This window comes from Orycteropus afer, unplaced genomic scaffold, assembly GCF_000298275.1.
Source record: "Orycteropus afer afer isolate SDZICR_OR568_19922 unplaced genomic scaffold, OryAfe1.0 scaffold00146, whole genome shotgun sequence".
Lineage (NCBI taxonomy): Eukaryota > Metazoa > Chordata > Mammalia > Tubulidentata > Orycteropodidae > Orycteropus > Orycteropus afer.
The window spans coordinates 283,805-308,785 of NW_006921733.1; the positions used below are offsets into that span (position 1 = coordinate 283,805).

The following is a 24,981-nucleotide window of genomic DNA, read 5'->3' on the forward strand; positions in this document are numbered from 1 at the left end:
GCACTATGCTACCAGAGCTCGAGCTCCTTAAACCATATGTAATCTAAATAAAGACAATTGTAAACTGCCTCCAGGGCTCCATTTGTGTGTGTGTGTGTGTGTGTGTTTATGTGTATGTGGGTATGTATATGTGTACATGTGTGTGTATATACGTGTGTATATACACGTATGTATGACTGTGTATGTATAAAGGAGCTCAGCTGGTATAGTGGATAAAGCATTTGGCTGTTAACCAGAAGGTCAGCAGTTCAAACCCATCAGCTGCTCCATAGAAGGAAGATGGGACATTCTGCTTCCGTAAAGATTTACAGCCTTGGAAACCCAACGGGAATAGCTATGAGTCATAATTCAGTTTGATGACAGTGAGTTTGGTTTATGGTTGTATGTATGTATATATGTACGTGTATATACATTGCAGCTTTATGTGATCAAGATAATCTTTAATATTCGTGAATTCTAAACATAATATTTTGTATCAGTTTTATCTATAAAAATGCAAAGCCACTTATATTGCTCCTTTTTTCTTAATTGCATATTTGTTCAGCCCCCTGTCAGTATATCAGCATTTACAGGGTTCATATGACAGCTGTTGGGGAGGACCCTGGCTGGAATGCGTGGGTCAGGGGCAGTGGCTAGGCTTATGAAAGGTTGGTATGTTTGTCCTTTTTTTCTTTTCCCCCGATTTATCTAAAACTTTGTTCAATCCTGTTTTCTTTCCACATGGAGAAGAGAGTAACATAAATTTGTAATGTGTTTGGCCACCTTAGGAGAGACTTGGGCCTTTTACTTCTACCCAGAGAGAACAAAACCAAAGGTGTCACTTGGTTGTACTTTTCTTCTCCTCACTTTGACCCCTCACCCCTCTTTAACCAGCACAGCCTAGACTTAAAGCAGTGAGAATTTTCAGCAAGCTGCCTCTTAGGCTTTGATTTATCTTTTTCAAATCCATAGGCAAATTTTACTTCTTAGAACTAAAACCAACTCAACTGTTCTTCTATGCTATAGTTGTATATATAGCTCCCCAGGTACCATCCATTTGTCTCTGTCCCTTTAGCTTTCCTTTTCCATACAATGTTATTGCCTAATTTAGTGAGTCAGAGGTATTCAGGTGAGTTTCGTTGTTGCCACTACTGTGTCAGGAGTTCCCCGTGGCTACCCAGGTACTGTGACACTGAAAGGACTCACAATACTCCCATATATTCATACTCATGGCTATTATTTATTACAGTAAAGGGTACAAAGCAACACCAGCAATGGGACATGAAGTGAAGTTTGATGGGAACCAGTGTGAATTTTCCAGGGTCCTTCCAGTGAAGTCACTCAGGATGTGCAAGTTTTGACAAAACTTGTGAAATGTTATCTTCCACAGGAGCTCATCAGAGACTCATCTCCCAGGGTTTTTAATTGGGGCTGATCATACAGGCACCCTCTGCCTGACATGCACCAAGATTGCACAGTACCATAATCAAATTTTGTTAATTTCCTATTGTTAGACATTTAGGTGATTATCTTTTTTCTGTGATGAAGTCTTTGTAACTTAATAATTATACATATTTTTAGATAATTCCTAGAAATATAATGAATAGCTTTTCTGACTATATTTGTATTTTGTCTTTGCTTTTTTTCTCTTTTTAACCTTAGATCTAATGCATAATTTTTTAGTTTTTATTTCATAAATAAAAGATACATTATGGATTCTTTAATATTATCTTCGTCAGTATCTTTTTTTTTTTACGTGTGTGTGTTAAAATTAGGAAACTGTAGTAACTTTATGGCTCAATACTGTTTTTGATGGTCTGATAGGCCCTAGTTCTGACAATGTAGAAGAAGATATGAATGCATCTGCCCGAGGAGCCTCAGCCACTGTCCTGGAAGAAACAAGAAAGGAGACGACTCCTGTGCAACTCCCCGTGTCAGGCCCTGAACTGGCGGCTATGATGAAGATTGGAACCAGGGTCATGAGAGGTGTAGACTGGAAATGGGGAGATCAGGTATGCAGAAGTTTCATTAACACACCAATCATACATTAGTCACCACCTAGACATTCTGATTTATATAATACTAGCGGTAAAAACGGGAATAAATCCTACCTGAATTCAGAACAAAGTGCAATTAGTAAATAAGATAGGATGACAGAATTGGTGACTTAGTAGAGAAGAACATGGCCTACTTAGAGATACTAAATCAGTGGCGCTTTACAGAAAACTTTACTGGCACGTGGCTTACTTGATGCATAGCTAGAGCAAGAGTGAGGGTGAACAAAAGAGGGGAAAATACGTCTTCTGAACAATAGTAATTGAAAGCACTGAGACAGAAGATGAGCATCATGGACTGTGATCCCAGCATTGCAAGTGTGTGCAATATATCTCTTGTCGGGTGGGGACCCAGTTTTCCGTCTCCTTGTAGCGTGACCCTTCTAAATCTCTGTTAGATCCTCCCAGATCGAAGAAGATTATTCTATGGTTGGGTGTGGCTGGTGTCCGCACTTTTCTAAAATGTGGTCATATTCCTGTCATGTCTAGGTTTCTCAACCACGTTTTTTTAAGCATGGGCATCTCTAGTATCCTAACATCCTGGGTCAGGTAGCAGCCTCTTAAGAACAGGGATCTCTGATAGAAATGGGAGACGGTGGTTCTACACTCTAGTCCAGATGGAAAAATGGAAGAGCAGGAACATGGAGATGCCAGTGCTTACTGAAATCTTTTCAAGCACTGTGCATGCTATAGAGGACTGTGAGAAAGACTGTTGCAGCCACAGTGAAAAGCGCCATTTCTGCATTTGCTTAGAGAGGATTCTATTTGAGATGGTTCTTTTTTCTTTGACTCCTTTAGTAAAATGATGAGGGTTAGTAAAGATTTTGAGTCCTAAGTGATGCATACTACTAGCTTGACTACTAGCTAAAAGATTGACAATTTGAACCTACCCTGTAGCACCTTGAAAGACCGGATGATCTGCTTCCAAAAAAAAAGGTATAGTCTATGAAGTATGGGTCCACTGTGATGCACGTGGATCCCCATGAATCAGAATCAACTAAATGACAACTAATAATGATGCAAAAATTATATCACTTTTTAAAGTACAAGAGTAATTATCCCAGAAGGGAAGAAGAGAGAGTATGGGCAAGTTATTTCTTGGCATTTAATTTGAAGTGATGATCCTAGATGTGTGTTTTGTGATAGAGTTAGAACTAGTTGTATTAGTAGGAAGTTTGTGTGCATTGATGTAACTCACTTTGCAGGGAGAGTGGTTAACTGGAGACCGCAGTGCAACAGTCTCTGGTGGGGACACTGGAGAAGGCTGGGCAGGACATCCTATGTGCAGTAATCATTATTTTGATTTTCTCAGGATGGACCTCCTCCTGGCCTGGGCCGTGTTATTGGTGAGTTGGGAGAGGATGGCTGGATAAGGGTCCAGTGGGACACAGGCAGCACCAACTCATACAGAATGGGTAAAGAAGGAAAGTATGACCTCAAGTTATCAGAGCTCCCGGCTTCTGCACAGCCCTTGGCAGTGGATTCAGACACCGAGGATGACTCCGGTGGGTGATTGAAGGTGGCACATTTTTTCCAAATACTGACAAGCTGTCATTTACAGTGATTTTGTAGATGTGGGTCTGTCTTCTGATCTGCACTTTTAAATGAGATCCCAGCTTTCTGATGCAGGTGTTCCAGCTGGAACTGGAAACCAATGATCTGACTGGAACACCCTTTGGTATCTTTTTCTTTGATTGCTTTAGTAAGGCCAGGTGATGCAGATGGTCATTTCCCCTGTCTGTACTGTCTGCAGTTGGCCAGGAGCCCATGACTGGTGCTTACTGAATTTGTCACACAGTAGGTGCTTCCTTACCAGCTTCTTTCTTTACTGCTACTGGCCCTACCAAGTGCAGACGCCCTTTCTTGTCCTTTCATTTTCTTCCATTGTCCAATACTCAGAGGGTATATATGCGTGTGTGTGTGTATATGTATGTGTATGTATATACATGATTAAGTGATTCACTGACTGACTGACTGCCATCGAGTTGGGTCTGACATAGCAACCTCTCCTTAGGTTTCTGAGGCAGTATCACTACAGAAGTAGATTGCCCAACCTTCCTTCTGAGAGGTGGCTGGGGGCTTAGAACTGCCAGCCTTCTGGTTAGCAGTCAGATGCCTTAGGCACTGTGCCACCAGAGCTCCTTAATTGATACAGGGAAAGTAGAAAGTAGAAATGATACAGGGGATTTGGGGGTAACCGTGGAAGAACATCCCAATGTAAGGGACGGGGTCCTCATGACATTGGCTCAAAGAAGCAGCTTGTCAGGCTAAATTCCCTATGGCTGTCTAGAAGACCATTCTGGCTCTTGGCACACAGGTTTGGCAGTGCATACACTGGCTCTGGCTCCAAATAGAAACCATTTTTCTGATAGGATGAACCCCCTTGCAAAAGAGGTAGTATTGAGGGCTGGTGTTAGGTGTGCCACTTAGCAGCAGTGCAGTCACAGTACTGCCCATGGAATTTGAGTCCTGTAGGCTTGCCTCGGATGCTCTGTGCATACCCTTCTGGGAATCCTGGCCTCTTGTGTGTAAAAAAGGGTAATGCTCATCTTGTACGGCTGTGAGGAAGGAGCTCTGGTGGTATAGTAGTTAAAACATTTTGCTGCTATCCAACAGTTTGGTGGTTTGACCCATCAGCCACTCCATGGACGAAAGATGGAGCAGTCGGCTTCCATAAAGATTTATAGTCTTGGAAACCTGATGTAGGTTCCTATGAGTCGGAATCAACTCAATGGCAGTGAGTTTTGTTTTTTGGAGGACTGGTGAGCATAACATATAGAGTCATGTAATCATTGAATAGCATCTAGTGCTCTCTTTACCATTATTATTATATTTAGCCTTATAATGTATAGCATCAACTGGTTGCTGCCACCCTTCTGTCTACTCTCTTGTGAGGAGGAGAGCAGATCTGACTTTCTGTTTGAGAAATTGACTCACGGTGTAATTCAGATCCTTGAAGAATGGCTGTTAGAAGTGAGGGCTCTGTTGGCACATCTCCCTACTCCTTAGAGCCAGCAGGTCTCAAGTGTGAGATGCTGGGCCTGCACTCCTGTGAGTACAGTGTGTTCTGTCCTCACCTGGGCTGTTAGGTGAGTTCACTCAAAGGCAGCTTTTGACATTTGATTATTCTATTATCATTTCTTAAGAAATGACTCTCTGAAGTGATTTTAGCACTTAGATTGTTTTTAAAAAATTAAACATTATTTACAAGATGAAGGAGAACAGGAATGGATAGGGCAGTGCTCACTGTGCTTCAGTTCTATTCTTATAAGATATGCTTCCCTTTCCCACGTAATAAAGAGCAAATAATGTAATATATAGATCCATTAAAGTATGTGTGAAGCCATTTTCCAATTATATTTCAAAGTATGCTGCTTTCTTATTTTTTTTTAGAAGGAGAACAAATTGAAAGGAACATTCATCCTACTTCAGTGATGCTTAAAAGTACTGTTAATTTACTACAAACTCTTTGTCTTTCTGCTGGAGTATATGCTGAAGTCATGCAGAATGAAGCCACTAAGACTTTGTGTGGACTGCTCCGCATGCTAGTGGAAAGTGGGACAACAGACAAGACAGGCATGTAATGAATCATTGTGGGCCACAAAAGTCAGTATTTGGGGACTGTAATTTTGTTGTGTGAGTGAATGTGTTTGAGTGTGGGGAAGTGAGTGCATGACTGAGTGCCTGAATATATGTCTCAGTATGTCATTGAAGGTGTGTGAGTGACTGCTCATTAATGTGTCTGAACATAAATTCATGTGACTGTGTGAGAGCATGCCTATGTGTGCATCTGTGAGTGTGCCAGTGTAATGAATGTGTCAGTGAGTGTGAGTGAACGTGGTGTGATGGGCATATGTGACTGCATGTTGGAGTGAGGAGTATTTGAATGTGAGCATATGTGCGAGTCACTGTGTGTGTGTGGCTTTATGAATCTGTTAGTGAATGTGTGTGTGGGTTATGAGTAGTGGGTGTGTGTGAGTGCATGCGAGTGAGTTTGTGAGTGTATGTCTTACGCTGAAAAAGGTGGGAATCATTGTAGTCCTCATGAGCAGAAGTGAGGGTGAAGGGAGTTAAGGTAGGTGAGCCTGTCTCTCAGTCCTGGGGCGTTACCCTTGGGAAAGTCCAAGGAAGGGGTCAGTCCTATGATGAGATTCCACCTTCAGAGTCCCATGCTCAACTGAGGGGAGAGGTGACTGACTACGAATAGAACTTGGAAGAACAGGAGTAGCAAACATGGTCCTTTGGTATTTTATAGTTACGTCTGAGTCATTTGAGCACTTATATAAACATAGTAATAACCTCTTAATGTATACTTTTTAAACTTAGGTTGGAAATTTATGATATAGATTAGATACAAACAAGATCATACAGAATATTTAAAATGTATGAGGTTTTTAAATAAAATAGATGTACTCACAAATAATTGCTATTTGAATTATTTTTTTCCTATTGCCTAGAGACATTAAATAGATAAAATTCATATACTAATTGGAGTCACTACATATATGTTGAGGATATTTAAAATGTTTAACTGTTGTTTGAGCTACATTGAAAGTCTTTTCCCACTTCTCTCATTTTGAATTATTGAAATTATAATATATTTGTAAAGTACCTTATAGTTGAAAATAAAACAGTATGTAAAATAAAACTAGAGTTTTTACTGATAATTTGTTTTAAAATATTTGGTGCCAAATAGATTTATTTTTGTTTTCACAGTTCTACCGAACAACCTAGTATATAGAGAGCAGCATAGGAGCTGGTGTACGCTTGGGTTTGTGCGGAGCATTGCTCTCACACCACAGATGTGTGGTGCCCTTAGTTCCCCACCCTGGATCACCCTGCTAATGCAGATCATGGAAGGGCATGCACCTTTCACTGCTGCATCACTGCAGAGGCAGGTAACTGCACTCTAGTTGGCTTGTGCTGCGTGTGGCTGTGGGGACTATACAAAGCTACAAAAAGTGGCATCAGAATACCAGGCATTGGTGCAATTAGGTGCCTTACTCACTAATGGATCATAGTGAGAAAGAGAAGTACAGTAACACTAAATGGATTTTTCACAGGTGTAGGTTTGAAGTCTTTTAGAGGAATGGTTTGGCATTGAGTGAGAGATTTAATTCCCACCCATTGCTGTCATCTGCTTCATTGGAGCTATGTTATGATTGTCTGCAAAGAATTCATTTTTTATAAAAGAAATGAACACCTACATATGTAATGTAGGTTATTCTTTTAACCACTGATTATGCATATCATTAATCAACTTGGGTGTAATTATTTGGTTGTAAAATAATATCCCATTTTTTTCATGTGATTGTTCAGAGAGAAAATAAAAATATGTAATCTCTTCATCTTTCAGCTAATGGTTTTCTTGAATGCTCCTTATTTTAAACTGTCTTTTATTAGATCTTAGCTGTACATTTATTGCAAGCAGTACTTCCATCATGGGACAAGACTGAGAGGTCAGGAGATATGAAATGCCTTGTGGAAAAGCTGTTTGGTTTCTTGGGCAGTTTGCTTACTACATGTTCTTCAGATATCCCACTGCTCAGAGGTAGGGTGGCCCTCCTCCTGCTTTGTGTCCTTCAGAGTAAGCAGTGCACAGTACAGCTCCTCTTGTGTTTCTCTTGCAGAATCCACTCTGAGGAGAAGGAGAGCCCGTCCGCAGGCCTCCCTGACAGCCACTCACAGCAGCACTCTGGCAGAAGAGGTGGTGGTACTGCTTAGGATGTTGCATTCCTTGAGTCAGTGGAATGGACTCCTAAACAAGTACATCAACTCTCAGCTCCACTCTATCACCTTGGATGCAGAGAAGCAATCAGAAGGGGTAGTTTCTGCATTTTAAAATAAGTTTGCTTTTCTTTATAGAATGTTAATTTAACTTAAAAATGTTTTTTTAAAATGCTATGTATTTGTTCAAAGATACATTTTTAAATGTGTTTTACAGAAATAATTATTAAAGAAGCTAATTTAAAACTTAACCTAATTGTTAGTACTTCTGTGAAGAGTAGGCAACTCCACAGATGTCCCCCTCAAGCTTACTGTCTGCTGTGTGTGCTAGGTCTTGCTGGAGGACCGGTTCCCTAACTCTGAGAGCCCTGAGGTGGGTGGCCTCATGGCTGTGCTGGCTGTGATTGGGGGAATTGATGGCCGTCTGCGCCTTGGGGGCCAGGTCATGCATGATGAGTTTGGAGAAGGCACTGTCACGCGCATCACTCCAAAGGGCAAAATCACTGTGCAGTTCTCCGAGATGCGGGCATGTCGTGTTTGTCCACTGAGCCAGCTCAAGGCGGTAGGTGGGCTTTTTCTGGTAGCTTCAGGTCATAAGTTAACTAGACTTCATGCTGCTGCTGAGTTCTCAGTGAACTCATGAGAGAACTTGGTTATGGTATGTCTTACTTCCCTTTTGAGAAGCACTGACTTTAGGAAAACCATTTCATTTCTTCCTTTGATTGTTTGGCGTTCATATGGTAAGTGGGTCTTTTTCATAGAATTTTATAGAGGTCATATGTCTTCCTTTAGCCTCAAACACATAAAAAGGTTATTAGAGAGATCCAAAGGATCTGCCAACTCAGGACCATAGTATTGGAGGATACCAGACTCAATTGGCACAATAAAATATATAAAAATACTGTTCCACAGCTTATGTTGGTGAGTAGCGATTGGGGTCTAAAAAGTTTTCAAGCAGCTATCTACGATGCAGCTAATGGTCTCCTATCGTCAGAAGCGAAGAATAGTAAAAAAAAACAAGAGCATTTGGAAGCACATCAGTCCTAGGACATAATGGACCTCAAGACCAGAAGAACTAGATGGTGCCCGGCTACCAATGCCAGCCATTAGGGAAGGGATTAAAACTAGAGATTCTGGATAGAGGGGAGGGAAAATGTGAAACAAAATCCAAAAACACAGTAATCACCAGAATTACTGGTTGGATGGAGTCTGGTGGGACCCCAGTACTATGGCTTTGGCATACACTTCAGGCCTGGAATAAAACTCACTCCCAGGGGCTGGCTCTCAGTCAAGTAGTAAATAAGATGTACACCCAGACCACTTAACCTAGGGTGATACACCCACATACTGTATGGAAATGCATCCCTTGAAGCAATTGACCATGGAGTACCAGAGGGACAGCATTCCCACGGAGGAAACGCAGGACACACAGGAGTGCATAACTTTGAGGGACACGGGGGTGGGGCAGGTTACTGGGCAGGGAGGGGAGGAGACCGGATTAGGGTTGGGGATGATAATTGGGGAAAAGATAAAAAATATTTAAAAAAAAATCTGTATTGTTTTGTCTTTGGTTTCTGTGGAATGACCATTTCCTTACTACTCCTCTATCTTTTTGATCTCTCTGGAAAAAAAAGGCTATTAGAAACTTTAATGTCTTTTTATAGGACACTTTATTTTAAAATACAGATTTATGAGGTTTTTTTGTATTATTGAAAACTCAACTTTTAAAAAATTATTCTCTTAAAACTTGTGCTGTATGAGATGACTTATGTAGTAGTTACTGTCACCTTAAATCTGTGAATCTGTACCTAAAGAGAGTGAAAGGAGCTCTGGTGGTGTAGTGGTTCAGGAATTTTGCTGCTAACCAAAAGGTCAGCAGTTTGAATTCATCAACTAAGTACAATTTTAATATATCTCTATAAAATAGTATTTGATTATACTAGGAATGTATATGTACTGTAGACGGTTTGATACATAGAAAACACTAAAGGATAACCATCACCCAGGTGTAGTTATTGTTGGTAAGTTGGTAAAAAAAAATTAATGTTGCCGTGATTATATTTATTGAACATAAACCTGTAAGTGTGCATTAGATGTCATTTTTTAAAGTTATTATTGTCAAATACGAAAAAAACCTGTAGATAGAAGTGGCATTTCAGAATCAAGACTGTAGTTAATATAATTTTAAAAATAGTTTTATTATTAATTTTATTGGCAACATTTTGAAGGTTTATATTCCCTCCCTTTAGCTCCCAGCTGTGGCGTTCAGTGTGACCAACCTGCCTTTCACGGAGCCCATGCTCTTGGTGTGGGCTCAGCTGGTGAACCTCGCGGGAAGCAAATTGGAAAAGCACAAAATAAAGAAATCACCTAAACAGGCCTTTGCAGGTCAGCATGTGGTCCTTCTGATGAAATAGCTGCTTGGGCTTGATGAATGTTGCTTGGGCAATGCTTGCCATTTTGTCAGAGAAAATTCATATCACTACGTGTTTGGGTTCAAACTGATTTGCTGAAGTCTTTGGAATTGTGGTTGGGAAAGTAGCATTGTGTTTTGTGATAGGCGTGTTTGTAAGAATCATATGAGTCAGCCATGTTCAGAGTGACCCTGGAGAACCTTCTCTCACTGCTTTCTTCTCAGTGCTATTTCTTCTCAGTAGGCTTTTAAAGAGGTTCCTGTGTTCTCTTCGCTCACTTCTGTTAACCTTCAGCCCTGACACCAGCCACTTGGTTGAAGCTTTTGCTCATGACCTTCTCACTGCCAGACCTTGTAGGCCTGTGTTACTGGATCCTTTCTGTACACACTTTATTAGCTCTGGGCTTATAAGGCTATGGTGGCTACTTTTTCTTGAAGTCTTTCGTTCCGTTGGGTCGGAATATTGCTCTCTCAATTTTCCTCTGCCTTACCATTACCCCTTGCATGTGCTTTGGGGGTTTCTTCTCACTGGCCATTCTTAGACTTAGGGAAACTTTGTGGTTTCATCTGTAACTTCTGGCTCGTTCTGTCTTCTCTTCTTGAGTCGTCTTACCCATACCCATGGTGGCTACATCTTTTATGATGGTGACCATCCTCAGTTCTGACTCTCTAGTTCACATCTCATTGATCTGCCTTCTGGACATCTCTGACTGGAAGGTCAAACTGCTTGTAAATTACAGCATGTCCAGAATTCAGCTGATTTTCTCTACCAGCAAGCTGGCTCTTCTTCCTGCTTCCTGTCATGATGAATAAACCTGTTGGCTAGGTGAACAAGCCCAATCAGGAGAGTTTCCCAATCCCCACCCGCTCTCCTCGAGTGCCTCATGCTTTCATGGCCTCAGGCTGTGCCCTGACTTGGGCTTTGCTGCCTTCCTTCATTTCTAGCCCTGCCTGTTGTCTGCTGCATGGTTGGGATGGCTTCCTTTGTCTACCTGCCTTTTGCTCATGTCATAAATGTGTCATTTGATCCTGTAGATTGCCATGCTTTCTATAATGTAAAAGAACTGTATGTTGTGTGTATTTCATGAAGTTTTCTCAGAAGAGTCTTGGGCTAAAAGGTGAAATTATTTTGTCTGTGACCTAGGAGTTTGGTTAAAATTTTGGCAGTCTTGGGAACATTTGATTATAGTTGTAATAGGTAACATGGTACTATGAGTTGGAAGCAAAGTGCCTTCCCCTGACCAGATAGCAGGACAGGTAGCACTCATGGATTGCTTTCTCCTGTAGGACAAGTGGACCTGGACCTGCTGCGATGCCAGCAGCTGAAGCTGTACATACTGAAAGCAAGTCGTGCACTACTTTCCCACCAAGATAAACTTCGGCAGATCTTATCCCAACCAACTCTTCAGGAGATGGGAACTATTCATACAGGTATCTTTTTTAAAATAAGTACTTATAGATGTGTAAGAAAGGCAAAAGTCTCTAATTGGAAAAAGGCAAAGGACATACCAAAAAATTGATAAAAGGAGAAATATCAATGGTATAGAAATGCACAGAAAAAGTTTTGGCCCACCCTCTAATGAGTGAGCTGTAGATGACATCATCCCTTATGAGACAGAGAAGACTGACGATATCTGGTAGGTAGAAGTGGAGACAGGTTCTCATAGGCTTTGCTGTTTAAACAAAAGTCCATAGGCCAGCAGCATCGATGGCACATGGGAACATGCTAGAAATGAGGATGCTCAGACCACACCCAGGCCCAAAGAATCAGAATCTGTGTTCTAACAGAACCTTCAGATGACTGGGATGCACACAAAGCGCATAGCTTCAATACAGGGCTGGTGGGATTTAAATTGGTACAGCTCTCTTAGGGGAACATTTGAAGAAATGTATCCAACTTGGGACAGCATGTCATCATCTTCTGGGAATTTATTACAGAAAAGGGAAGAAGATGCATGTGTATGGATGCTCATGATAGCTTCTTGTTGGTATTTTTACATAGAAAAACTAGAGACAGCCTAAGTGTTTACTATTATATGGTATATTCATGCAGTGGGATACCATGGAGCTGATCAAAATGAAATATGAAAATGACAAAATAAGTAAACAAGAAAAGCATCTTGTTATGTAAATTTGTTTGTCAATATGCATTGATTCATTTGTTTACCAAAATAGTTACAGTTCTCATTGAGTGGTGAAATGTTAGCTGACTCTGTTTTCTGTTTACTTGTTGGAATTACTTCAGTTTTCTGTAAGGAGCTGCAAGTTATGAAATGTTCATTGGCTGTCTGAAATTGACCAACATTGTGCTAAGTATTGTGGTGAACATAAAAAGAACAAGATAGTCATTATTTGTGATATTACACTTGGATTAGTGTGGAGAGAAAAAGTGAACACAAGTGGCTCTGTCTAAGTTTCCCATGGATCCATATGCCAGGTGTGGTCCTGGGAAGAAAGACCGATGAGAGCATGGGAGGGCACCCTTTGGGGAACATGGTAGACGATCTGGAGGGGGAGGTGTCTCAGTCCTGGTGAAGGCAGCCATGGGGCACACAGGGAAGCAGCAAGTTTTGGGGAGAATACTAGGGTACTCTGCTTTGCATGGCAAGCATTCGGGATTTGTAACTGGGAGGTATGAGATGCAGATGAAGATATTGTGGAGATCGTGTGGCAGGACACCAAGGTGAGACTAAGGTCAGCTTGGAAAGCTGTGGCAGGGGAAGTGCATGTTAAAGATTGGAGTTCAGTATAAAAATCTACTAGTGAGGTGTATGAATATTGAAACACAGTTAATAGTGATGGAGGATTTGCTCTTGTGTCAGTGGTGAGGTGTTTTCCTAGGAGGACATTGAAAATGGAAAGAAAGGATAGTCTTTTAGATGATAACGTTATGGGTAACCTGTGAAATACCAAAGATGGTTGATGTTTCAAGCTTGGGTTATTGGAAAGAGTGAGCAGTGCCTTTGACAAAAATAAGAAAGCCCAGTGCTTTGTTTACTAATTTTAAGAGGAGGAGATACTGTGAATTTAATTTTAAACATGCTTAGGTTGAAATAAACTGAAACTGTAAATTCATTCAGTGTTGGAGATGATAGGGACCTTAACGGTAATTTTTGTAATTGTAGATCATTAGGAAATTGATTCCTAGGAACTGAAATGGCATTCTGTGATCACACTAACGAATAGTTAATGGCAGAGTTAAATCAGGATGACTGTCCTGTGCTTTTGGCATAGTAGGATATCCACACACAGCTGTCCAAAGCAGGATTGACAAATACTGTGGCCACCTGTTTTTATCAATAAAACATGGGAACACAGCTGTACCTATTCATTTACAGTTCCTCTTTCGCTACTCTTGCTCTACAATGCAGCTATGTTAGCCTATAAGCCTAAAATATTTACTATTTGACACTTTAAAGAAAAATTTGCCTACCCCTGGTCTGGAGTGTTAGTTGAAGTTGTCATCAAGCATTACTGTGGCTTGAAGGACTCAATTTGTCATGTAAATTGTGTGAACTGGGCTTAGAGAGTAGTAGATATTAGAAGGACTATGGCAAACAGGAAAATCTTAAAGGTCTCATTAAAGCTATTTAAAGCAAACATAAAGACATGCTGACCAGGTGATACATCGTTGAATTGGTGTCACTTTATGATCTGTGAACAAGAGTTAGCTGGAAATACAGTCTTAGGATGTGTTTGTAGAAGACATTCTACAGAAGTGGATACCAAGAAAGAGGAAATGTGAAAACTAGACAAGGCAGGAATCTGGTCAGTAACTTTTTTTGGCATTCAGATGAACTGATGAAGGACCAAACCAAAACCGAACCCACTGCCATCAAGTCGATTCTGACTCATAGCGACCCTGTCGGACAGAGTAGAACTGCCCCTTAGGGTTGCCAAGGCTGTAAATCTTTACAGAAGCAGACTGCCTTATCTTTGCCCTGCTGGTGGGTTCGAACCATTGACCTTTTGGTTAGCAGCCGAATGCTTTAACCACTTGCCACCAGAGCTCCTTTGATAATGGAGACCAGAAAGCAGGGAGTGGGAGGGTGGCTCTTACTTGCTTTCTGAATCTTGAAGATTTTGATTTTCTAGCATTTGATTTTGTAGGAACCATCTCTGATCACCAGGGTTTAATGTGTATAATGCAGTAGTAATATACTTGAGTTTGAAGATAAAATGTTGTACATATTTTGTTTTTAAATTCAGATGATGGAGCTGCTACATCCCCTGACACCGGGGACATGTCTCCTGAAGGGCCCCAGCCCCCCCTAACCCTCTTGCAGCAGTTACTGGCATCAGCCACCCAGCCATCTCCAGTAAAGGCCATATTTGATAAGCAAGAACTGGAGGTACAGTTGTGCAGAATTGTTTGGTTTTAATCAGTGTACTAAAATGTGTGAACATTTTATCTAGATTTATATTTTCTTAAGGATATATTCTGAATTTTGAATGTTGTACCAAAATAATTCTTATGGGTCGTTAGGCTTCAACTACAATTTGCATCATAAATAAATATCATAATAAAGGTTAGAGAAAGAGAGTTTAAGTAAGTTTAAACTTATTTTGACTTTGTGTAAATTGTTTTAAAAAGTAAGTAGATTCAATGTATGTTAAATACTTCCATGTTCAGAAGGAAGTATTGTTCTTGAGGGAGCCTCATTAGATCTAGGGATATCACAGTTGCTCACTTGTTTTATTTATTCAGAAGCCTTTTTTGAGGATGCTTTTCTGCTCTTTTTTGTCTTGTCCTTAAGGGTCTTGCTGGCCTAGTGGACTGTGGGGCACAGAGCTATGCTGCGTGACACAGCTTGGGCTGTAGGAGGTGTTTGATCAGGTCTCATATAATGGGACTTTCATAGTTTACAACGTGGAGGGTTTTAAAAAGTCCTTCTTGGTACATAATTAATATAAAAATCTGCATAAAATACAAAACGAACTTCTAGTGTTTAGTTTGACAGGAGAAAGTACCCTACTGGAAATCCTCAGAGATCAAGACTCTGAGGGGAATAGGGATTCAGGTCATCCCACAGGTGCCTTGGGACCACAGAGGGTCACAGAATGCTGCAGGGGTGGGGTTGCCTGCAGTGTCAGTTCACTAGAAGATGGCAAGGGTGCAAAGGGAGGCTAGCAGTGCTTCCTCTGAGAGTTAGTACTGTCAGTGAAGTGGCTTGAACTCAGACTGCTTACTTCTTGGTCTGAAAACCTGGGAGATGTGTTTGTTTCAGAGTTACTGCAAGAGTGACAGTATTTCCAGATAACTTCTCTGAGACCCTGAGCAATTTAAGAGTGTATTGGGCAAACCATACCCGGATCCAGTTTTAGAAGATGCTGAGGGTTAAGATGATTGATGGAGAGGGAAGCAGAGCTGTCTTTTAGTAATTGTGCTCTAAAGGGTTGCTCTGAGTCATAATCGACTTGATGGTAGTGGGTTTGTGTTTGGTTATTATACATATGAAGACCTCTTTCAGTGTTTATCTCCATTGATTCTGAGAAAAAGTCAAGCCATTATTCTTACCATTGTTCTTCCATATGCAGTGTTTTTTTTTTTAACTGAAAAAAAAAAAAACCAACAAAAAAACAGGCTGCTTTTAATATTTTCTGCGTTTTTTTGTTTGTTTGTTTTGTTCCTGTTGTTAGGTGCTGTTGAATCGGCTCTGACTCATAGCAACCCTGTGTACAACAGAAAGAAACACTGCCCAGTCCTGCTCCAGCCTCACAATCCTTGCTATACCTGAGCCCATTTTACAGCCACTGTGTCTGTCCATCTCATTGAGGGCCTTCCTCTTTTCCACTGACCCTCCACTTTATAAAGCATGATCTCCTTCTCCAGGGGTTGGTCCCTTCTGACATGACCAAATTAGGTGAGATGAAGTGTAGCCATTCTTGCTTCCAAGGAGTATTATGGCTACATTGCTTCCACGACAGATGTGTTTGTTTTTCTGACAGTCTGTGATACTTTCAGTATTCAGCACCACAACTCAAAAACGTCAACTTTTCTTCAGTCTTCCTAGTTCATGGTCCAGCTTTCATATGCATATGAGGCAGTTGAAAACACCATGGCTTGGGTAGCCACACTTTAGTCTTCAAGGAGACATCTTTGCTCTTCTGCACTTTAAAGAGGTCTTTTGCAGCATATTTGCCTACCACTCATCTGTCAGTTTGTCATACTGTAGTGGCTTGAGTGTTGATGTGAGGCTAGAGGCTATGCCACCAGTATTTCAAATACTAGCAGGGTCACCCATGGTGGACAGATTTCAGCAGAGCTTCCAGACTAAGACAGACTTGGAAGAAGAAAGGGACCATCTACTTCTCAAAGAGTTGGCCAGTGCAAACCTCATGAATAGGTTTTGTTTTTACAGTTAAAGAATTCCCTGTGCGTGGATGTGGATTTTTCTTTTGTCCTATCTGGGGTTTCCATAAGTTGCTAGCATTTATAGTCTGTTTTTTTTTCTTTTTCCTTCTAGATTTAGAAACTTTTGAACTGTTACATTGTTAAATATCGTGCTCTTTTTTCTTCTACCCTACCTACCCAGACTCCATTATACAGCTGTTTGAGTATTGTTGAGGTTCTGTTTATTATTTTCAATTTTTTTTCTCTTTCTTAATTTAATTAATTTGTATTGATCCATTTTTAAGGCCAGGATTCTTTGTTTTGTTGGGTCTAATCCAAAACTTAACCAAAAAGATCTTCATTACAGAATTTATGTTTTTCGGATCTCTTACTTCTGTATGGTTCTTTTTTAGAGTTTTTATATCTTGACAGTTCTCATCTCTTCACTCATTATACCATAAGTTTTAAAACGTATTTCTATAACTAGTTTCTGTTGAGCTGACTCTGACTAATGGTGACCCATGTGTGTCAGGGCAGAATTGAGCTCCATTGGGTTTTCTTCCTTTTCTAAAAAATTATTTAATTTTTTTATTTTTGTTGAAATTTTATATAGCAAAACATACACTAATTCAAAAATTTCTACATGTACAATTCAGTCACACTGATTACATTCCTTAAGTTTTGCAACTGTTCTCACCCTCCTTTTTCAAATTGTTTTTCCCTCATTAATCCATAGGGTTTTCAGTGACTGATTTTTCAGAAGCAGATCTTCAGGCCTTTCTTCCAAGGTGCCTCTGAGTAGTCTCAAACCTTTAACCTTTCTGCTCATTTGCTCCACAATTATGTTAAATTTTTTTGTGGGCTAATGCCAACATCTGGGTTACCTGTTAGTCTACAATTACTCAAAAGTTTATTCATTGCAGTCAATTATTCATTGGATCATCTTCACATATCTAATAATTTTTATTATATTTTGGATGTTTTAGATAGTGCATTGTGTTGGCTCTGATTTCTGTAACTGTCCTTTGAAGAATATTGAGTTTATTTTAGCAGGTAAACCACATATGTGACAAGCTCTTGGATCACAGGTGCCTTGAATTTAGGTTTTATTTTTTATTTATTCTTAATACTGGTTTTGGGCCTATAATTTTAAGAATGGCTCTTCTAGGGTTTTCATGGAAACTTTGACATCTCTTTCTCTCCATCTCTCCCAACTTGATAGAACTTGAAATTCAGACCCTATGCTCTCAGCCCTGGACAGCTGTAGGAATCTGCCCAGTCTTCTAACAGTTCCTTTACACTGGGTTCTTCATATTCTCATTCATGCATGGTTTTGGAATCAGTCATGGACTTGAGACTGGCTTTTGTCCTGTGGTTTCTCTCTTTAAGGTTTCTTCTTCTTGATTCTCTGATGACTCTGGTAAGCCTGGGTTCTGTGTCTGGCTGCAGTCCATTGACACTGCCACTTTCTGCCACTTCAGGACTAGAGTGGGTCTGCTCAGTTTACCTGTGCCAAGATTCTGTCCAGTCCAATTTTTGTTGCTTTTGGATCTTCTCTGGTGCCTCCAAACAGTTTTTTTTCAGTATTCAGCATATGAATAATTTTTAGAATAATATTTAGAATAATAATTTTCTAAATATTTTATCCAGAGTTTATAATTATTATCAACAGGGCTTCAGTACAGTACAGACTAACTCTCTGATACCAGTACACCTAGCTCAGTCTAGCTTTGAATTCTCAGATTTTAGGATGGAACCTGCTACTTCAGACTTCACAGCAAAACCCTGGGCTTTGGCCCATCCTAGGTACTAGAAGGCTCTAAGGTATCCTCTGTTTCTTCATTACTTCTTCACACATTCAGTTTTTTCAAAAATAGCCAGTTAGAGAATCTGTGAGAGCAACTGGAGATGAGAAGTAGTTATAGGTAGATCAGTGAGAGTTTTTATGTACAGGGCCCCAAATTGCAGGCATGGTGATGAACATCTCAGATTTAATTTATTATTTATTGCAGGTAATTTTTCAACTAATCTTCCTTTTTCAGTTTTTTTTAATAATACTTAATATCCAAATGAGTTATTTTCCCCATGAATAATTGAGCATTGATTGGTGGCACATAAGACAGTTTTATGTTGTTTCTGGCCTGTTTTACAGAAAGAAATGGATGAATTGTGGAAAATATCACAGGGCCACGTGAAAAGCCAGGGAATCTGGGCACAGTTGCTAGTGGGAGGGACTGGCTTACTTCTTCCCTGCTTAGGTCTTCTCTATCTGTACACTTAGCTCAGGGTTTGGAGCATTAACAGTAGGTCGGTTTACCAGATTCTCTGTCTGCTGAAGCTGTCCGGCAAGTTATTTGATGGCTACGTCTTTCCTCTGCGTTAAATTTTGAAGCTTGTCTTTACCAACATGTTTTATCAGTACTAAAATATGTATATATGGGTTTTCTATACTTTTTTAATGTAGCTCATTGTAGAAGCCCATGCATTTCTTAAGTTAACTGGTTGCCCTTTATACACCCATAGGCAGCTGCTCTGGCTGTGTGCCAGTGTTTAGCTGTGGAGTCCACACACCCATCAAGCCCTGTGTGTGAGGACTGCAGCTCTAGTGAGGCTACAACGCCTGTCACAGCACAGCACACGCGCCCCATCAGAGTACGGAAGCGGAAGCAGTCACCTATCCCAGCTCTCCCCATCATCGTTCAGCTTATGGAAATGGGATTTCCTAGAAGAAACATTGAGTTTGCACTGAAATCTCTTACTGGTGCTTCTGGGAATACTTCAGTGTTGCCTGGTATTGTGTTTTCTTTATTGGTGTTTTATTTGTTTCATTTAATGGGTTAATTATTATTTACCCTTGGATTTATACTTAAACACTAGTATAAGAATACGTGCCAGCTCTGTTCACCCTTACTGCATCCATTAGTGCCTGTGTGCATTTATTTCTAGGTGTTGAGGCATTGGTCGGGTGGCTGCTGGACCACTCTGACATCCAGATCACTGATCTCTCAGATGCAGAAACAATGTCAGATGAGTATTCAGATGAGGAGATGATGGAAGACGTGGATGATGCAGCTTATCCTGTGGTCAGTGTCTTCACAGCTTACTTACATGCATGTCTATTGAATCCTGTCTTGACTTTTGTTCTTCTACACCAGCAAAGAGATTGCCGAAAAAAAAATAAGGAAATCAATACCATTTACAGTGTTGTTGTTGTTGTTGTTATGTGCCGTCAAGTCGGACCTGACTCATAGCGACCCCTCCTTGGGTTTCCGAGGCAGTATCACTACGGAAGTAGATTGCCCCATCTTCCTTCAGATACCAAAAAAATTAAATACTTGGGGATAAATCTTAACAGGGACACAAAAGACCTCTACAAAGAAAACTATAAAAGACTACTTCAAGAAACTGTAAGAGATCTACATAAATGAAAGAACATACCATGCTCATGGATAGGAAGATTGAACATTTTGAAAATGTCAGTTCTACCCAAAGCAATCTGTACATTCAATGCAATCCCAATCCAGATCCCATCAACATTTTTTAAGGATATGGAAAAACCAATCACTAACTTTATATGGATAAGCAAAGCACTATTGAAGAAGAGGAACAAAGTAGGTGGTCTCACACTGCCAGATCTCAAAACCTACTATACAGCCACAGTAGTCAAAACTGCCTGGTATTGGTATGATGACACACACATAGACCAATGGAATAGAACTGAGAACCCAGAAATAGATCCATCAACCTATGGCCAGCTGATCTTTGACAGAGGGCTGAAATCCATTAAATGGGGAAGAGAATGTTTATTTAATAAATGGTGCTGGCAAAACTGGATATCTGTTTGCAGAAAAATGAAACAAGATCTGTAGTTCACACCATACACAAAAACGAACTCCAGATGGATCAAAGACTTAAATGTGAAACCTAAAACTTTAGCGTTCCTCAAGGAAAAACTAGGGGCAAATTTAGGGGCCCTAATATATTGCCCTTATGAACCCTTTTGCACATACAAGTACTGCATTGTCAGTGAAGGCAAACATAGCTATGTGGGTGAATAGATGGGTGGACAGGCTGAACAATTAGGTCTGTGTGGGCAGGGGGGAGTGTGCCCAAGACTGTGTATAGGATTGGCAGACACTGTTTCTACAAGTGTGTTTGTATATTCTGTAAGAATTCCCAGGTGTATTGTAGAGATGACAAGGGACAAGGTTATAGTCCTTTCCTGGCCACAGCCAGCTATGCAGAGGAAGTGATTAGTTGAACCTGTGGGCTAGGACCATAGTCGCAGGGGACGTCAACCTCAATTGGCATGACGCACTACAAAACATTGTTCCATCTCCTTTAGTGAGTAGTGACTGGGATCGCGAAAGCTTGCAAGTAGCCATCTAGATGCAACGATGGGTCTCTCCTCATCTAGAGCAAAGAAGAATGAAGAAAACCAAAGATTCATGGAAACAATTAGTCTAAGTGACTGGTACACCATGTGATCCTTAGCCTATATGACTGTGAGACCAGGAGAACTAGATGGTGCTCTGCTACCATTGTTAATCACTTGGAGGGGAATCTGTGTAGGAGATCTTGGATAGAGTGGGAGAACAATGTGGAACAAAACTCAAAACCATTTGGGAAAAAAGTTTGCTGGTCTGATAGAGCCTGGTGGGACCACTGAGACTGTGGCCCCTAGCTGCCTTTCAGGTCTGAAATTGAATACACACCTGTGGCTTCCAGCCAAGCAAAAGACAGGCATAGGAGTTGAACATTTACCTGAGGTAGATCCACTTCTTGGAGAGAACAATCATGTGAGAAAGAAGGGATGTTTATGCACAGGGAGACAGCTCGGGGCAGGATTGCATGGAGGGATGGATACAGTGAAGAGGTGACAGTTGAAGTGTGGGGGAGCTGTTTTATTGTGGTGAATTATAGTCAGTGTCATGAGACAAAGTATGTGTGAACTGCTGTATGGAAAGTGAATTTGCTCTGTAAACTTTCACCCAAATCACAAAAAACAGCACAAAAAAGAACCAACTATATCTACTGAGGACTGTTTGATCATTCTATCTACTGTCTTTTTGAGCACATAGCAAATATCTCTTTATTTCACTTTTGAAGTAATTGTATCTTAAGTATGTTTAGCTTATAAAAAGACCCTGCTTCAAAAATGAATCGTTTTGGGTGGCCATTAGAAGGTAATTTATATAAAAAAAAAAAATAATAATATGTTTGGTATGATACATTGATTTCCTTTTTTAAATTTTATTGTGGTTTAGGTATAAATTTACAAAACAGATTTGTTTTACATTCAACATTTTGTGCACATTTGATTTCCTTCTGTGATTACCATCCCCTACCATAACAAACTCTCCTCCCCTCTTGTCCCTGTGACTATCATTCCCTGTCCCCTTCTTAACTATGCATTCCTGTATGTCCAGCTTTCCCTCTTGTGTGAATGCTGCCCCTGTGGTATCTCATGGCTGATTGCTCTAAGGGTAACATCTTCCTAGACTAGGTGGTTGCATTGCCCTGGAGTGGGTGTTCTGCATGTAGGTCTTTCTGCTGTTGGGCTGAGGGCCGAACCATGGGAGTGAGTCCATTTCTAGGCCCAAAGGGTAAGCTGGGGCTATAGTCTTGGGGGTTCTACCAGTCTCTATTAGACAAATAATTCTGGTCATTTTTGTGTCTTTGAATTTTGTTCCACATTTTTCCTCCCACTCTACCCAGGATCTCCAGTTTTGGTCCCTTTCTGAGTGGTTGGCATTGGTAGCTGAGTACCATGTAGTTCTTCTGGTCTCAGGGTTGTGAAGGTGAGGTCCTCATGGTCCTTCTTGTCCTTGGACTGATTGTTTTGAGTTGCCTTTGAATTTCTTCACTCTTCTTTGATTCAAATGAGAGGAGACTAATAGTTGCATCTTAGATGGCTGTTTGAAAGCCTTTAAGACTCCAGTCGCTACTGACTAAAGTAGGTTGTAGAATGAGATTTTTATGTACTATGTTGGTGAATTGAGCATGATGTTGCCCAAGACTGTTGCCCCGAGTAGGCAGGTGATTCTCTCTCTCTCAAGGTGTTTGGTTGTTTCTGAGAAGTTACTCCAACTCTGCCTTCTGTTTTTTCTGTAATGTATGTGCCTAATTTCATAGCACCAAGTGCATGTGTAAGGTTATATTCAGCCAGATCTATCCTTGGTCTAGGGTATATTCCTGTTCGTCTATCATGACCTAATCTTCTCACCTGTCTGTGCATTCATCTGTAGCCTGCTGTTTGGTGAAAATGGTAATGCAGTATTGTGCATATACTAGTGTTTGCCTCTGTTGTCTATATCTTAGACACATTGATTTCTGAATAAAATGTTTTTGAGTATATTGTTTCATAGGATTAGTTTGGAAATGCCTTGGAAATTTTCTGTATTTGTAACTTTTAAAATTTATTTCTACATGCTTTGTTACTGCTGTTAATCTTTTCTCAATGAAAATTTTTATAATAAAAATGTGGTCTTCAATATTTCATTTTTTACTTGTATAGATTTCACAAACTACTTTCTTTTTAAGTAGGTGTATCGAGTTTATCATTGTTAATTATATCTTTTGTAGTCTACTGGTGCTGTTGTAACGGAGAGCCAGACTTACAAAAAACGAGCTGATTTCTTAAGCAATGATGATTATGCTGTGTATGTGAGAGAAAATATTCAGGTGAGTAAATTGTCTTAAACTGTAGTCTGCACATTTATTTATTTTGCAACTATTTGAGCATCTACTATTCGCTCATAAGTGAACAAAGGAGCCTACATTCTAGTGGTGGAAGGCAGATAATAAACATAACACATAAATTAGATCGTATATTATTGGGTGATGCATACCAAGGATATGAGAAAGAACAGGGTGGAGTAAAGGGGTCAGTGTGGGAGAGGAAGCATGAATGTGCTTAGAATGAGGTGATTGTTGAAAAGGTGTACAGATTAAGTTCGTGTGGACAGCTGACAAGTAAGCCTTTTTTGGGAAAGTGAGAACACTGGTCAGAGGCTTGTCTTGCCTGCTCATCTGGCAGAGAGGTCAGTGTGATTGGAACAGAGTTATCATTGGGTGTGGAGTAAATGAGCAAGGGGCCTTAAGTGTGGCTTGTTCATAATGGACATGGTTTGGAGGTGTGTGTTTTTTGATTATCCCTTTTTGATACCTTTGTATCCATTTTTGCTTGTTTTTCTTATATCATTCTCAATTGCCATCTAATTTTTCAAATCTAGTTATGTTTTATGTAGTCCTATATCCATCTCTCAGATCCTTTCTTTTCTTTTGTTATTTCCTAGAAAATCTCAGACATGATCTCATTTCACCTGTAGATATGTAACTAAGCATCCCTAATAGATAAAGGATTTTATTTTTAGCATAATGATACTAATGTTGTTTAATATTTCCTAACAAAGTAAATAATAATTTCGTAATTGTCCTCTCATACCCATTACCTGCTCAGATTTTCCCAATTTTGTCAAAAATGCCTTTTTGCAGTTTCTAAGTTTTAGCACATACAAGATCACATTATATTTGGGATGTATGTCTCCAAAGTCTCCTTTATCCTAGAACGGTTCTTTCCTCTTTTTTCTTCTCTTTTCTAGCCATTTATTTGTAAGTGACAGTATGTCCTGAAAAATATCTTATAGTCTAGACATTTTGGTGGCTTCCTTGTAGTGTCATCTAATTATTTCTCTGCCCCTTGTGTCTCCTCTAATGTAGGAGTTGGAACTGAAAGATGCTTAGACTCAAGCAGGGAGTTCTTCCTACAGCATTGTAGCAGTCAGTAGGCACATAGTATTTGGTCATCCCACACATAGTAAAATTAAGATTGATTAGTGGCCATTATATTGTCCCATCATTATAATATGTTCCATTAATTTTTCAGTAGCCATTAATGGTTGTCTCCATTAATGGTTATTGTTCATTATCTGCACAGTAATGTTATACTGATTTTGTCATCTCTTCTGAATGTATTAGCTGGAGTTGAATCCTGTGAAGAAAACTTTATCATTAATTCTGGTTATCCTTTGTAATACAGTGTGTACAGAAAAGGCAGATTAAATGCTTGGTTTTGTTTGTTTGTTTTACATTCTCTTTATTAATTTTCAGAATGGTGAATTTACACAATTCACCTGCTTACACAAGTGACTAGGAAGCCTTAATTTATTGAGTATCATCATGGGTATTACTAACTTTTTTATTTGCTTGGTTTCAGCTATACAACCATTATTCCTTTTGATGATCAAATTGTCCTTTGAATGAACCTATTAATCTTTGATAGCTCCCTTGCTTTCATCAAGGTTTGATCCCTTGATAAGTTGATCAAAGTTTCTCTTCTATATTTTCTGCACGAGGCATAGAGCCAGTCATTTCTCTAAGGACCTCTGGCTCCATTTAGCATAGGCCACTCTAGTGCTAGAGAAAATCCTTGTTAAGAATTTGTTGTTACTGTTAGGTGTCATCAAATTGGT

The 24,981-nt window shown here is 40.0% G+C and overlaps 1 protein-coding gene across 1 annotated transcript in view; it reads left to right on the forward strand.

The window, feature by feature from the left end:
- HERC2 (HECT and RLD domain containing E3 ubiquitin protein ligase 2) overlaps positions 1 to 24,981 on the forward strand; it is a 554,454-nt gene that overhangs the window by 279,908 nt on the left and 249,565 nt on the right. The window contains exons 33-45 of the mRNA XM_007945978.1: positions 1,804 to 1,991; positions 3,346 to 3,538; positions 5,427 to 5,609; positions 6,750 to 6,931; positions 7,437 to 7,584; positions 7,664 to 7,857; positions 8,092 to 8,322; positions 10,010 to 10,148; positions 11,461 to 11,604; positions 14,383 to 14,525; positions 19,031 to 19,298; positions 19,454 to 19,590; positions 23,093 to 23,191. Coding sequence (XP_007944169.1) covers positions 1,804 to 1,991; positions 3,346 to 3,538; positions 5,427 to 5,609; positions 6,750 to 6,931; positions 7,437 to 7,584; positions 7,664 to 7,857; positions 8,092 to 8,322; positions 10,010 to 10,148; positions 11,461 to 11,604; positions 14,383 to 14,525; positions 19,031 to 19,298; positions 19,454 to 19,590; positions 23,093 to 23,191 — 2,249 coding nt within the window. The remainder of the gene's footprint in view (positions 1 to 1,803; positions 1,992 to 3,345; positions 3,539 to 5,426; positions 5,610 to 6,749; positions 6,932 to 7,436; positions 7,585 to 7,663; positions 7,858 to 8,091; positions 8,323 to 10,009; positions 10,149 to 11,460; positions 11,605 to 14,382; positions 14,526 to 19,030; positions 19,299 to 19,453; positions 19,591 to 23,092; positions 23,192 to 24,981) is intronic.